The sequence below is a fragment of the Electrophorus electricus genome, chromosome 11, assembly GCF_013358815.1.
Source record: "Electrophorus electricus isolate fEleEle1 chromosome 11, fEleEle1.pri, whole genome shotgun sequence".
Taxonomy (NCBI): domain Eukaryota; kingdom Metazoa; phylum Chordata; class Actinopteri; order Gymnotiformes; family Gymnotidae; genus Electrophorus; species Electrophorus electricus.
This window is the reverse complement of record NC_049545.1, coordinates 17,959,564-17,973,887: the sequence shown is the minus strand read 5'-3', so window position 1 is coordinate 17,973,887 and position 14,324 is coordinate 17,959,564. Positions and strand designations below refer to the sequence as shown.

At 47.0% G+C, this 14,324-nt stretch overlaps 1 protein-coding gene across 2 annotated transcripts; it reads right to left on the bottom strand.

Moving 5' to 3' along the window:
* Positions 1–998: 998 nt before the first annotated feature.
* On the bottom strand, positions 999–14,226 carry tdrd9 (tudor domain containing 9). 2 transcript variants are annotated; one of them, XM_027032208.2, is made up of 35 exons: positions 14,071–14,226; positions 13,435–13,526; positions 13,035–13,105; positions 12,340–12,561; positions 12,139–12,261; positions 11,987–12,067; positions 11,531–11,695; positions 11,153–11,256; positions 10,869–10,988; positions 9,470–9,554; positions 9,323–9,380; positions 9,095–9,199; positions 8,850–8,947; positions 8,544–8,675; positions 8,303–8,462; positions 8,032–8,095; positions 7,749–7,812; positions 7,543–7,587; positions 7,383–7,436; positions 6,967–7,083; positions 6,560–6,667; positions 6,295–6,395; positions 6,034–6,207; positions 5,731–5,842; positions 5,382–5,600; positions 5,189–5,278; positions 4,815–5,072; positions 4,229–4,396; positions 2,719–2,789; positions 2,510–2,619; positions 2,224–2,320; positions 1,931–2,069; positions 1,699–1,817; positions 1,423–1,495; positions 999–1,312 (listed from the first exon to the last, which is right to left on the bottom strand). In XM_027032208.2, the coding sequence occupies exons 1-35, from the start codon at positions 14,196–14,198 to the stop codon at positions 1,217–1,219; spliced, it is 4,023 nt and encodes a 1,340-aa protein (XP_026888009.2). In that variant the 5' UTR covers positions 14,199–14,226; the 3' UTR covers positions 999–1,216. The 2 variants fall into 2 exon arrangements, with proteins under 2 accessions (XP_026888009.2, XP_035387754.1); XM_035531861.1 differs by lacking the exon at positions 12,340–12,561.
* Between the last annotated feature and the right edge of the window lie 98 nt (positions 14,227–14,324).

Below are 14,324 nucleotides of genomic sequence, written 5' to 3'. Positions count from 1 at the left end.
GGGGGGGACTTTAAAGCCGTAGGTAGAAGTGATGGACATCAATTGCTTTTCTCTTCCATTGCTTCTGACTAAAATGCATGAAGTCCAGTCTTGAGTAAGTAATGTTTGCTATCTCTCCATCGCACTTTCTTTCTGCTCTTCCTTTTGCAGTGCTTCTGTCCAACTGTAAAGCTGTGGCGCACGCGCGCACACACACACAGAGCATCATGGCTGTTTAGTCATTTTAAGTGACGGCTTAAGCTCACCACGTTATTGTTACCGTGGTTACTCTTGGTGTATATACCTATATATTAATATATCAAGTCAAACTGTGGATTGTTTTTTTCCTGCCGTTTTTCCTGTGTTTTTAAGCACAAGAATAATTTCAAAGCGTGTTCACTAAATGTGGTAACTGTAACTTTGCTTTTGTAAAACGCTGGAGGTCTACACTTGAGACAAGGGGTGTAGGTTTAGTTCTGTCTTGGAGGTCAAGCCGGAGCAGACTGACTAAAGCCTGTTCTGCTTGGTACTATGTTCAGTGTAATTCTTTTAAAGTCAGTGGGACTCTTAACTACTTGCACTTATGTATTTAATTGAAGAATGAGGAAAAAATAAATAAATGTTCCATAATGTAAATGGGCTTGTGGCATTTCATTGTAGGGTAATTATAACAAATCAAGAGAACGACCGTGATCACAGGGGACCAAAAGGAACATTTTTATATGGATAGAAATCCACCCCACCCCCCAACTAACAGAAGGGGGAAATTAATAAACAAACGACTCCCTGACTCCCAACTTCTCTACAAACCCAATGTGCTCTTCAGGTAGAATCCTCACTGTCTGCTTTAGCTTACTCGATCTCCCAAGATCATTGGTGTCTTAACACATCTGGCACACTGTGATTAATCCCGGAACAAGGACAGTGTCGGTGGTGAACTGACCAATGAACACAGTAGGTGTTCACAGCAACAATTTTACAGTGAATGAATGTTGGATCAGGATGTTTTGCTGAAGAGATTGAGATTACTGTTGATAATTCATAACCAAATTAATCTGAAAGAAAGAAAAGTATGGTTTATTAACAAACACTGCTTGTGGCAGCAATTGAACAGGGAACACAACCTTAAAAAGAAACTTTCAGTTCGGCTAAGTCAGCGCTCTTCCTTGCATTATAATAGCATTTTATTTTTTAATTTTTTTTTTACATTTTAGATCAGCCTCGACAGCAACAGACATCACATGTTGAGTAGAGTCACAGGGTGCAGCTGGAATAGAACCGCTTTAGCTCTGCCATCATTTTGGACAACCTCCATCTGCTGGGAGGGGTCAACCTAACACATGCACAAACACACCAGCACTTTATAATACATCCAGGACATATGTAATACAGTGGCTGTTTAGCGTGGTGGGCCATGTATGTACTGATGTATAGGTAAGGCACCTGGTTCCATTTCTTGGGCATGTCGTAGTAAACAGGTGTGCAATCCTCTCTGGAGGGCATTTTACAGAACAGCCTGAAGCAAGCAAGCGTTCAAAACACACACACAGACGTTAGCGTATCTTTCACATAGGCATGCTTCATACCCTCTAGTGTCAGTGAACCAAAAGAGCAGACCAGCAGAATCTAATCCCATCATTAAGAGAAAAGCCTCAGAACCCCCAGAATCCTTCAGAACTAGCGGTTCAGTTCAGGGTGGACAATGGCGAACTCTGCTACCTGAGGAGTCGATCACGTGCATCTTCCTGGAGAGCGCTGATCCGGTCTGGGCCCAAATGGAGGAGGCCGTTGGGACCCTCACACACCAGCCTATTAACTGCTCCTCGAAGTCCATTTATCTATACAAACACACCCACACACAATGCTTACCTTGGACACCTTGATGGAGAGACAAACAAACAAAACAAAAACAATTCTAACAAACATCTCCCATTAGAACATCTAAATGTACCTCAGAGATGTCCTCAACATCAACCTTGACATCAAAGGTTGTCTCGATATCATGATCTGGCAGCATAGCCTCCTGGGAGTTGGAGTTTGTGCCCAGGCCACACAGAGCTCCAGTAAAGCAAGTGCGCTCCTGATCAGTACTACAGAAAGAAATCAGACAAGACACTTGTACACGTGTTAATACAGTTTTATGCAAACTGTTGGCCTAAATGAGTCATGAAGTAGTGATGATACAGTGCTGTGCAGAGTAGCAGTGTGAGGTACAGTTCCACAATTCTCGATGGTGAGAATTACCGTAGCTCCATGACGGGGGTGAAGAGCATTGTGATCAGGGAAGGGAGGCCATGGATATGAGGCATCAGAGTTGTTTCTTTCAGCATTATACATGTCCCTACACACACACACAACCACCACATTACATCACATCACATTTACAGCATTTAGCTGAAGGTTTTATACCAAGACTTACAATTATGAGTACAACTTGGCAGGGGCTTGAACTGGAAACCTTCCAATTACAAGTTGAGTACCTTAACCACTGAGCTAACACAGACACAGGGATAGGGACAGACACACACACCTGAGGCATTAAGAGATACAGATCCTGCAACCAGCAATCTCTCGTGACTGTCCTGAGGATTGTCGTTCACCAGCACGGAGTTTATGCTGTCTCTGTCGATGATGACTGACCTGTCAAGAACCAGGACACACCAAACTGAACTTTAGGCCTTTCCAGCCGGAGGGGAGGAGGGGGAAGCAAACCTGGGTGCTGAAGAGCTGAGTCCTCACCTGTACTGCATGACTCCGCTCATGCAGTGAAAGGTGACCTTGTGGGGGCTGAACGGGCCATGCACAGAGACCTAAGGAGGAGAGAAGACAATCGTTCATCACGCCTGTCCACACACATACCTGAAGACACAAGAGAACGGCTCGTCAGCCCCCCCAATATCACAGAGTTGCGCAGTCCCCACTGCTGTTCTGCACAGGCCTGAACCCTCTCAGCCAAATCTCCAATGAAAGTGGGTATGGCTGCAGATTCAGGAGCGGAACTACCATCAGACATCCCCGCTACATGAACATGACACCAAGCTGTACGCCAAGACGGAAAGGGACATTGATTGACACACCTGACCAGGATCCACAGCATGGACAATGGGATGTCATTTGGGCTGGGGAACTGCGATCAGGACAGGGGGCAACTGAACTACCACTAGGCCGTTAGCATACCTGGAGGGCAGCTATTAATAAATAAATAAAGTCACACGAGAACCATGAGACAGAAACGAGAAGGGCAGTGACATCCGAGGGTGATCTATAGGGAAAGGCAGCTGCACAAAAGTCAACTGAATGGGGACGATGAGATCATAGCCATAAATATGTATGTCCTGTCAGCCATCAGATACCCAGCAGGCACAATAAGCTCACCAAGAGAAAAACTGGAAGCTGCTGATGTAAAGACCAGGATACTCCTCACAAATGAATTGGGGGGGGGGCTATAACGTGCAAGAGCCACTGTCCAGGGTGGTTACCATGGAAGCAGAGGAGGTGCCATGGCAGGATGATGTACCCATGGAATTTACCATTGACAGATAGCAGAGGTGGCTGACATAAGACAATGCCACCAATGTCTAGAAAAGGCAGGACTGGAAGACAGCACAGCAACTAATCATGGCAGCACACAAGTAAGCACTTAGCACTACAATGAAGCAGAGAAGACAAGACCCAAGATGGAGACTTTTGCAAAGGAACCTCTGGAGACACCTAGCACTTAGTATCTGGAAGCAAGAGGATAGCAGGATACATGCTGGCAGGGAAAGAATACAGACAGAGACACAACCAAGTAGCAGGGACCATGTACAGGAACATGTACAAGACATACAAGCTGGACACTCCCCAAGCCTAAATGGGAGGAACCACAAAGCTACAAGGTTAGGATCCTGTAGGACCTGCAGAACCAAGTAGACACTAGGATCAATGATAAAGAAGATGCAGATAAAGTCAACACAAGGTTGTCCTAGTTGGGATGGGGTCACTTCGGGCTGCGACCTCTGAGCTGGAGCAGTGACTCAAAGAAATCCCAGGAATACCACCACTCTCAGTGCAGCGGAGCGCAATCCTAGGAACAGCCATAGTACTGCAGTGCACTCTCCCACTCCCAGGCGCAGAATATCAGGAATGTCTGATATTATATACAAAATGTCCATTTTGAGTAGCCAACTGTATCCAGTGGTTTGAAAAGCAGGAAGCAGGGATGTGTATTGTGACAGCGGTTCTGTGCGAGAGGCTGCAGTTTGAATACCCTGCACTTGGGGGCGCTGTGGCTGGCTTTGGAGAAGGAGAGTAGCAGGCTGTTGATGAGCTGCTTCTCCTCCTCTTTGCGGGTGTTCCAGGAGCTGCTGCTGGAGCTCGGCGTGAAGGTGCCCTCCTTCAGGTCCTTATACAGACCCATTAACACCTCATGAGACTGCTGGAGAGAGAGAGAGAGAGAGAGAGAGAGAGAGAGAGAGAGAGAGAGAGAGAGAGAGAGAGAGAGAGAGAGAGAGAGAGAGAGAGAGAGAGAGAGAGAGAGAGAGAGAGAGAGAGAGAGAGAGAGAGAGAGAGATAATCAAAGCTTTGCAATAACTGATTTTTTTGCTCCAAGTTAATAATTAAAACTCTATTTATACTTACTTGCTTTGGCAAGCAAAAGAATACTCTAAACAACTCACGGTACACACTCCGTGACTCCTCGCATAAAGATCCCACTGAGATTGGTTTGGCATACTGAATGCCAAGTTTTAACCTCTGCCCTATTCCACTAATGACATTGTATACTTTAAGACATGTCAGAGGACAAACTAAATTTTGGCTTTTATAGAACCACTGTGTGCCATCACCACGGTTACCTGGCTCTCAAAGCTCTCAGGGACGAGGCGGGCATATCCCTCCTGCACGAGCAGGTTGGCCACGTCAACGTCACCCGTCTCCATGGAGACATGGAGGTGGACACGCATGACGCCATGCAGGATGGAGTATAGGGAGACAATGAGCGAGCGTCCATTCACCAGCGTGATGAAGCGGTTACGCGCTCGGCTGCTCCACTGGACGCCTGTGATCATGGACTGGGCCGATGGAGCCAGGCCTGCCAGCACAAACTCCTGAGCCTGGTGTGTACACACACACACACACACACACACACACACACACACACACACACACACTCACTCACACAAACAGTATACACACACGATGGGAAAAATGGTTGCCATAGAGACCCTACCTGAAAGGGTGCTCCGAGCAGGTCTGCAGGAAGTTCCCTTAGACTATTGCAAGGAACTTTTGAGGTGTTTCCAAAGTCCAGGAAGAACACCTAGTGTATGCACGCACGCACACACACAGTGCAAAAAAAGATTTAATACTAATAGATAAAACGTCACTGAGTTTGTGTGTGTGTGTGTGTGTGTGTGTGTTACCTCCACATTGCTCCCCTGTACATGCAGAACCTTGGCTCTGTAGTAACTGCCTGTGTCGGTTTGTGTGTCGCTGAACGGCGCCAGGCAGAGCAGGTTCGGGTAAAGTGACACCGACAAAGGACGCAGCTCCAGCATGTTAATGGCCGCCGTCAGCCTCCCCTGCTTCTCCAGACTGGCTTCATCTGCCTGGAAGCCCCAGAAGTGGCCGACCTCCACCACCTACACCCGCCCACACCCCACCACCCGACAGAACAGATGAAGCATTATGGAGAGTGGTGTGGATGGATGGATGGATGGATGGATAGATGGATGTAGAGCACGGCGGTGCTGGAGCAGCAGTGATTTGGACCTCAGTAATGTTGACAACAAAGACCCTGGTGGAGGGCAGGCGCTCTGGGTCGATTGTGCTGCTCAGGACTCCAACAGGGTAAACAGTCTGGCTCTGAAAATCCACATTCACCCTGGGGATGGGTAGGAGGGGAGGGAGAGAACCCTGACACAAACGTCAGATTTATACATTCAGACACACTGCCTGTACTCATATTTATCCACAGAGGGACGACACGCCCAGATACCAGATGACCATCTCTGCAGCCAGTGGACACCTGCAACTCTGCAGTACTGTGCCTCGTGTGTGTGTGTGTGTGTTTACCGTGCGTATTGGAGGTGCGAGACGGTCCTGCACCCGGCCAGAGCCTCCACCTCGTTGGTGGTGTGCACATGCAGGTTGAGGCGCTGTTTCTGCTGGGACAGCCGGAGCGAGAGAGACACCTCTGGCAGGACCCCAGAATCCTGCAGCGATGACCGGTAGAACTCCACGTAGGCTCTGAAACGCACCACAGCAACAGTGCTGAGACGGGACTGACGTGTACGCTCTCGTCCAGCAGGGGGAGCTGTTTAGCGAGCCATTTACCTGGAGCCCTCAAAGGAGATGAACTTGACTTGGCCGCACTGTCGGAACAGCGACTGCAGCTGCTTATAGTAGAGGAAAGCAAATGGAGGAAGGTTACGCACCTGAGAGAGAGAGCGAGAGAGAGAGAGTGTGTGTGTTAGGACAATTATAAGGGCCTGTGAATGATAAGCACCTGAAATAATTATTGCAACATCAGGTAAACTTTGATTATTATGGTACCAAAACTCAGAACAACACGCCTGTACCCAGTAAATTCTTTGCGTACCATCACTGTGGTTCGGGGGTCATTTCCTGAAAGCTCTTTGGAGGCCTGCTCCTCGTCTATGGCTCCCTGGAGGAAGTAGTTTGGGTAGAAGGCACCTGCGATCACCACCTGAACAGGACAGCAATGCTTTGAAAGCTTGGGATCTGCACGTTTGGACTGCGCATGCATCGCAACATTCTACACAGCAGTAGTGTAACAGAAGCAGTGTCATCCTTGATCTCTTTGTTTAGAACACGTCCCATGATAGTCACTATCTAGGTCGAATTATTTCCAGCTGGAGATGCTGTGTGCTACGTTACATAGGGTTACGCACATGCGTTTTATCTGTAGTATGATTCTCTGTGGAGACGCATGAGTTACCTACTGTACAAATCTCCTTTTGTGCATGCTGGTGGTGTGTGTATTACCTGCAGTATGAATCTTTGGCTGTGAATGCCTGCGTAATCCAACGGGTGGGAACTATCGCTGACGTGCATGTTAAACTGAGAGACTCGAACCTTCAGATCCACAAACAGCTCAGCCACCTGTCAAAGACGAGAGCAGAGAACAGAACTCTGTGTGCGCGCTTGTATATTTATATACATGTGTATGCTACATATTTAGTCCTGCGAGGGAGACAACTATCCTGTTTATAATGTGGAAACCTTCAAGAAAGGAGGGAGCACTTAGACCCAACAAGGAGAAAAAAATTTACTATGCCAAAATGTTATTTTGTTTACTGAGATTAAGATTAGGCATTTCCAGCTAAAACAATGCACAAATAATATGAAAATACCATACAAAAGATGGAAAGACTGTGTTTGTGAGAGACCCGGCATACAACCTCTCTGATGCGTTTAATTTGAATACAGTTCTCTTTGCCCCACTCCAGCTCATCCTAAAAAAAGCGGCTGAATTAAGATCACATCAGACAAACAGAATTAGAACATCTGTGTGGATATGATGATGCATGGGCCTGTAAGCAGGCCTGTACAGGATCTTACCTTTGGGTGCCTGAGCTCTCCTTTAGCTCTGGATGTGTACCATGCCTACACACACAAACACACACACACTACTCTAGTCCCTGGCAGCACTTGGTAAGAAATTGTCAACAACCTGCTCTTCCCTTTAGTGACGCGTTAAGGAGAGGGAACGGGGATGGGGAAATGGCTGAGCACGTGGCCCCGTTCCCTTCAGACAGCTCTCCTACCTTAAAGGCATTGACAAAAGCAACGGAGTCACTGGGCACACCATGAGCGAACGCCAACTTACTCCTGAAAGAGCACCGAATTGGGACGGACAGACGAGCACACACACACACACACACACACACATTGGTTATAGGGCAGGATCGGTCTGGTAATCACAAAACCACTTATTGTGCAGGTTTAGAGACATGGCATAGAATATCTGGAGCCTCTGGTGGGCCCTAACAGACATAGCAGGCTAGATACGAAAGAGAAAAATCTGGAAATAAAAATGTCTAAACGTACCGATAGCCTGCCAGCTGCTGCAGAGAGGGCATCGCAAAGAAACTCTTTAAGGAGAGAGACGCAGCTGAGAGAGAGAGAGAGAGAGAGAGAGCTTATGAAAACCCACCCAGATGAGCTGGGGCATAAACTGCTAATAAGTTTGCAGAAGTGATCACATGACTTAACAACAAGGACACCAGCAGCGACAGCATATGTGAGAGTATGAGCGCGTACGTGCGCACACACACACACACACACACACACACACACACACACAGTCTAAGAGTGATACCAATGATGAGGCTCTCCTCCAGGCAGCCAAAGACATGGCCGAGCACGATCATCTTGCCCAGGAACAGGTCCACAGGCAGGTGGGCCAGGACACGGCCCAGAAACGTCAGCTCGCCATCAAAGTGCTTCCGAATGCTGCTGTGCACGGACAGGGCGCCCATCTACACACAGACGCACCGATCTGAGCACCCTCGCGCTCTGCACATACTTGGGGTGCATGATGCTGTGTGTATTGCAGCAACCTCTTTCAGCTGCAGGATGGTCCTCTCGATGTCCCGGAGATTTGGGGGCGTCAGAGCCGTAGATAGGAGCGAGCGTGGGTCTCCCATGTCCAACAGCTTCACCTTCAGCAGGATACTAGCCAACGGAGAGCACTGGGGCACAGACACACGTTTTAGAAGAACACTAAAACACAATGCTCAGCACAGTATACCAGACGCCTTTAAGAGATATCAGCGCTAAACTACTAAATATGTTTGAACACAAATAGACCAAAACCCCGAATGTTGCAAGCAGTGACGTGGGAGGGGCCAGTGGAAATCTCTCACCAGCATCTCCGGAATGGCGTAGTCTGGAATCTCAGTTTTCCAGAAGTCCCTAGTGACCAAACGGTAACAAAACCCCTTAGATACCCTACCAGCACGACCTGAAAGGGGGGGGGGGGGGATTTGTGTTAGAGACCATCACTTAGGGATGTACATGTTCCTACTGGTTAGTTTAGCGCCGGGTGCAGCTGCTACACTAACAAATATTAACATACAAGATTTAATTTATTAAATGTATTGAGCAGAACCTTTGCGCTGGTTACAGTTGGTCTTAGATGCCCAGGTGAGGCGGAGACACTGGTAATTCGTCTCTTTGTCGCACACCAGATGGCGTGCCAAACAGAAGTCGATCACTATCGAGCACAAGCACAGGTTTAAACTCTGCAGGAATAAGTTTTCAAGATATTTCTGTTCATGCAAGCACCTACACGCAACAAACTACAGATAAAGAAACGTGACATAGGAGACAGACCCACCATATTTGACATCTGGCACTGTGACTGAGCTCTCCGCAATGTTGGTGGATAGGATGACCTGCACACACGTGCGCGTGCACACACAGGCTTATGGAGCTATAAGGGAGTGGACTGGGGGTGAAATTGTGCCCTGCAGGTTAGCATTACCTTCCTGTATCCAGGAAGAGGTACCAAGAAGACACCGTTCTGCTCCTCTAGCGTCACAGTGGAGTGCAACGGGTACACCTGCAGCCTGCCACACACACACACACACACACACACACACACACACACACACACACGACTCTTTACAATGAAAGATAAAAATCTCTTCTCAAGGATGGTCTGTTGTTACCGCCTACTCCCCAAACCCAAGGCTCACTGCCCAGTCCCAATGTGCATGTGTGTGGCGCTCTACTTTATAGATGACGAGATGATGTGAGGGCCATTAGAGTAGGTGACTCGCGCACATACAATCCCAACAGTCAGCGCATCAAACACACGGACAAAAGCACAGTTGTCAAGGGAACAGCTGGCCATCAAAGTTGCTCTCTCCAAACACAGCTAAACAGCTGACTGAAGCCAACACAGCCGTTAAAAGCCAAGCAGACACCTGCTCCTGGAGGAGGAGCAGCAGAAGACACCAGCTAAAATGTGCCAAACCTGGAGATATCCAGCTAAAATATGATGAGCAGTGGTGTGTCCAGGATTGTATAAATGTAGTGCTGAGATCAGATTGGGGGGGGGGGGGCACCACCTAATTATTTAATAGGACTACTATACCTCTCCAATAAGCATCTTAAAATCCACACACATCAGGCAGAAATGACCAACTACTCATATCAGTCAAATTTAGAAATAACAAAAAAGGCATTTAGTTATTTTACTATTACCAACATTGTTTTACAACAACTTTCAAAGAAAGCCTACATAAAAAGATAAATAACATATCTAAAGTTACATCAACATACAGCTCATATTTCAGGCCCTCTAGACCCCAAAAACTGCCGCTAAGGGCCGGGATTCCTCTCACAAGCGCACTGTTGGACTCCGAGTCTTCACTGCCCACCTATGAGCTGTCCAACTGTAGGCATTAGAAGACAACCCTGCAGTGTCCTGCACCGCAGGCTTTTCATGTCGAGAACGATAAATGTTGGGGCCGGTGTTAATGCTGGCTAGCATCTGCACAGATGAGGAATTGATCTGTAGCGCACTAAACTATATCGGGGCAGAAGCAAAAAAACATTACTACTCACTTGCATCCATACAAAATTAAACAAATGATATAACTATCCAACAAGAAAGAAGCAAAGATAGATGGTGTGGTGTCCTCTACAAGACTATAAAAACATGTGGCCAGAGGGACCATCACAGAATGTACCTCAGCCAAGAACACTACGAAGTTGGAAATAAATGTGGTACAATCAGATGTACAAACAGCAATCCAATCTGAAAGTACTTTAAAACACACATGCATAATTGTGTCAATTCCGCTTCGAGAAAAACCCCATCAAGCCTAAAATATGACTACAAAATGATGACAAATTTAACTGTTTAATGGGCTGACCTTTTGCGTACAAGTTTGGCAAGAGCCTCCTGCATGTACTGGATCTCGTCGAGTCCAGGCAGAAACACCAGCACACTGCCCCTCCCTGGAAGGGTCGTCTGCCCATTCTGTTCCGATTGACTGCACCCCACACACACACACACACACACACACACACACAAACGCAGTTCCCCCCTGACAGATCACGCCATAGATGGCAGACTGCTCATGCTGAAACAGTGGCAAATCTATCAGCACCAGCCTCTGCAAAATGACCTCACATTTGCAACATGCTTTATTCTGACCTTTGTTCTCTGGCCTCCAGATCATCGAAGCTCTGAATGAGACTGACCGCCATATTATACATCTCCATGCTAATGCAGGGGTCATCTGGGTGGGGGCCATCCATCTGCCAAATACAAGCAAATGCATGTAGGATGTGTAATATTGAACACCATCCTCACATGGTGGGCATCTACCACACATGCCCTCACATACATACAAACATACTGTCACACATTAGGATTCTGACACTGTACATAAAGTACTTGAGGATGTTTTGTGGTGTTAAGTATAGATGGTTTGCAGTGTGTGCTGGGATTACAGGAGTTTACTAAATTGCAGGGGCTGCCTTGCCTTTCATCCATCTTATTCTTTTCCTACCCTTACACACACACACGCACTTTGAAGGGGAGAATGCTCTTGATGTCATCCAGGTAGAACTCCTCGATGGTGTACGGAGCCCCCTCCACCTCAAACACGTATGCTGGATTAATCTGGCTGCGGACAGGCGTTCCGAAATACTCAGCAAACTCGGCGCAGTTTATTGTAGCAGACATTAGAATTACCTAAGTGTGTGAAAGAGAGACAAACACACACACACACACACACAGAGCAAGAGAGAGTGAGAGAGCAAGCACACGAAGACAGAAAGCAGACACTTCAGCATTCTATTTATGTTTAAAGACCAAAAACAACATTCTGAAAGAGAGTAAAGGTCAAATCCTCAGAGAGGGATACATATCAATTCTCAACTCCTGTATAACAACAGTGGCAACATATACAGTAATGAAGAAAGCAAGAAAGAGGGACTGTGTTTTTATGCACAAGTGGGTGCGTGCAGTGTATACTTGACGTACCTTGACGTAGCGCGAGTTGGAATTCAACAGCTTTTTGACAACCAGCAGAAGAAAATCCAATTCCTCGGTCCTCTCATGCACCTGGAGCAGGTATCCAAAAACATTGTACACACTGCAGTGTGTTGAAGTGTGTGTGTGTGTGTGTGTGTTACCTCATCTATAAAGATGTGGGAGAATTCGGTGAGACTCTTTGCTGCCACTAGTTTCTGCAGCAGGACTCCTGTAGTCATGTAGATGAGCCTGGTGTGCTCAGTAGCCATCTTCTCTAAACCCACCTGCAAACAAGCAGAAGGGGGGAGGAACGTATCCATCTGCATGTGTGCGCGCACACACACGTGAGTGAGCATGCGTACCTGGTAGCCCACCAGACTGCCCAGGGTGCACTTGCGCTCGCGGGCAACCCAGCGGGCAATGCTGGAGGCCCCTATCTTGCGGGGCTGTGTGACCACCAGGTTGCAGGGGGTGCCCTTCTCTGTGTAGTAGTCCAGGATGAACTGCGGGAGCTGGGTGGTTTTGCCACTACCCGTCGCACCCCGGATTATAACAACAGAGTTGTTCTCTATCAGAGAGATCAACTGCGTGCGCACACACACAGTAACAAATGTCACTGAATGTCTTCCTGGTCACTTGTTTACCAGTAACACAAACACACAGCTCGCACCTACTCACAGACCACTTCTTTACACACACCTATATTGTAGGTGTGCAATTAGACTAGAACATATTTGTTGGCAGGCAAAACTTGTTGACGATTCCCTACCTCTCTCTGAAAACTTCTAAACACCATTTCTAACCAGATATGTTCTGGGTGGCAGTCCATTCTCTACACAGCATCAATACTAACATGTTAGTGAGTGTTGACCTGATCCAGGTTTAACAAGCACAGCAGTTTTAACGGGGCAGTGTCTGTGAAACTGGGGTGTTGAGACAGGTTCAGGTCACAGGACTTGGCCGTTCTGGCAGAGTTTAGCTACATCATCTCCAAGTTTTAGCTCAGCTGAGAAAGTGTGTGTGTGAGTGAGAGAAAGAAAAGTGTGCATGCACAGACCTCCTGTCTATTCTTAGTGATGGGGAGATTTGGGTACTCATAACTGGCAAGAAGAGGAGCCACATCTCGGCCTAAAAGGTCAGAACAAGCACACAAAGCAATAAATAAAATAAATAAGCTATACGTCACACCAACACAGAACAGTTATGTGGCGTTCTGACTCTACCCACATGTTAAATCAATCTGTACTAACAGTTTAACCTAAACTAACCATTTGAAGCATGTGTGGAAAGATGCAAATTCAGGATTAAACTTGCGGTAGACAGCTGTTAGCGTGCGGGTCTTTTCAGTGTGCAGAGGACAGAGTTCTGTGTTGATTTTTTTTTTTTTTTTTTTTTTTTTTTTTTAAATGCCCCCATGCTGCTCCACCCTGGTGTTATTATATATAACCGGGTCTCACCAAGGAGGATGTCCGACTTCCTGCTCCCCCGCACAGCTCCTTCTGATCGATCGTTCTCTGGGCCGTCCTGATCGGTGCATGGCTTTACACAACTGGTGAAGCGCGCACACACAATGGACGGCTCGATACGACAGGACAATCCCAACACCGATGCACTTAAAGTGCAACATCATTGCAATGGCTTACATTAAGCAGAATTACACAAACTCCGAGTTAGTGGCAGCAGTCATTTGTAATTATTTGATTACAAATGACCGAAAGAAGCGTAATGTAAGCCAAAGTATCGGAACCCTGCATCGTGACCAAATGTGACAGACGACACGTATCAACAGATTTATAAAAATCTGTAGCTTTAGCCACTGAAGAGAGAAATGCCACCCCAACACTCGTGCAACCTTAAAACAAGCGAGATATGAGTAAAACATAGCCTTTAAATATTTTAAAGTATGAAATATCCATTTTATTTGTACGTCGACAAATTTAAATCTGGTGAAAAGAGGACAACCAAACTAGCTACCTAGCTAACACATTTCCTCGCGCCAAGAGCACGTGGAGCACACCAGCGCGCCAAAGAACCACCACAGGAAGTTTTGTAGTTATTAAGTTGGGTATTAAATTGCGGTATGTATTTCTTACCCCTCTCCTGCATCAAGGTTAACCGGCTTGCTAGCTTTCTGTACCTCAGGGGTGATTCGTACGTTGGCGAACTGTGCTCCGAGCGTGAACCACTCTGCGATCTGCTCTGCAGTTATCGCCTGCTTCATTCTGCACAAATGCACGCCAAATTTGACAGTTTATGTTCGAAACTGCATTGTACAAACGAGACGAAATTGGTCCATCGCGCTAAAACACCACCAAAACCTAATCTCTTGGCACAGCCGCTGTGCTGT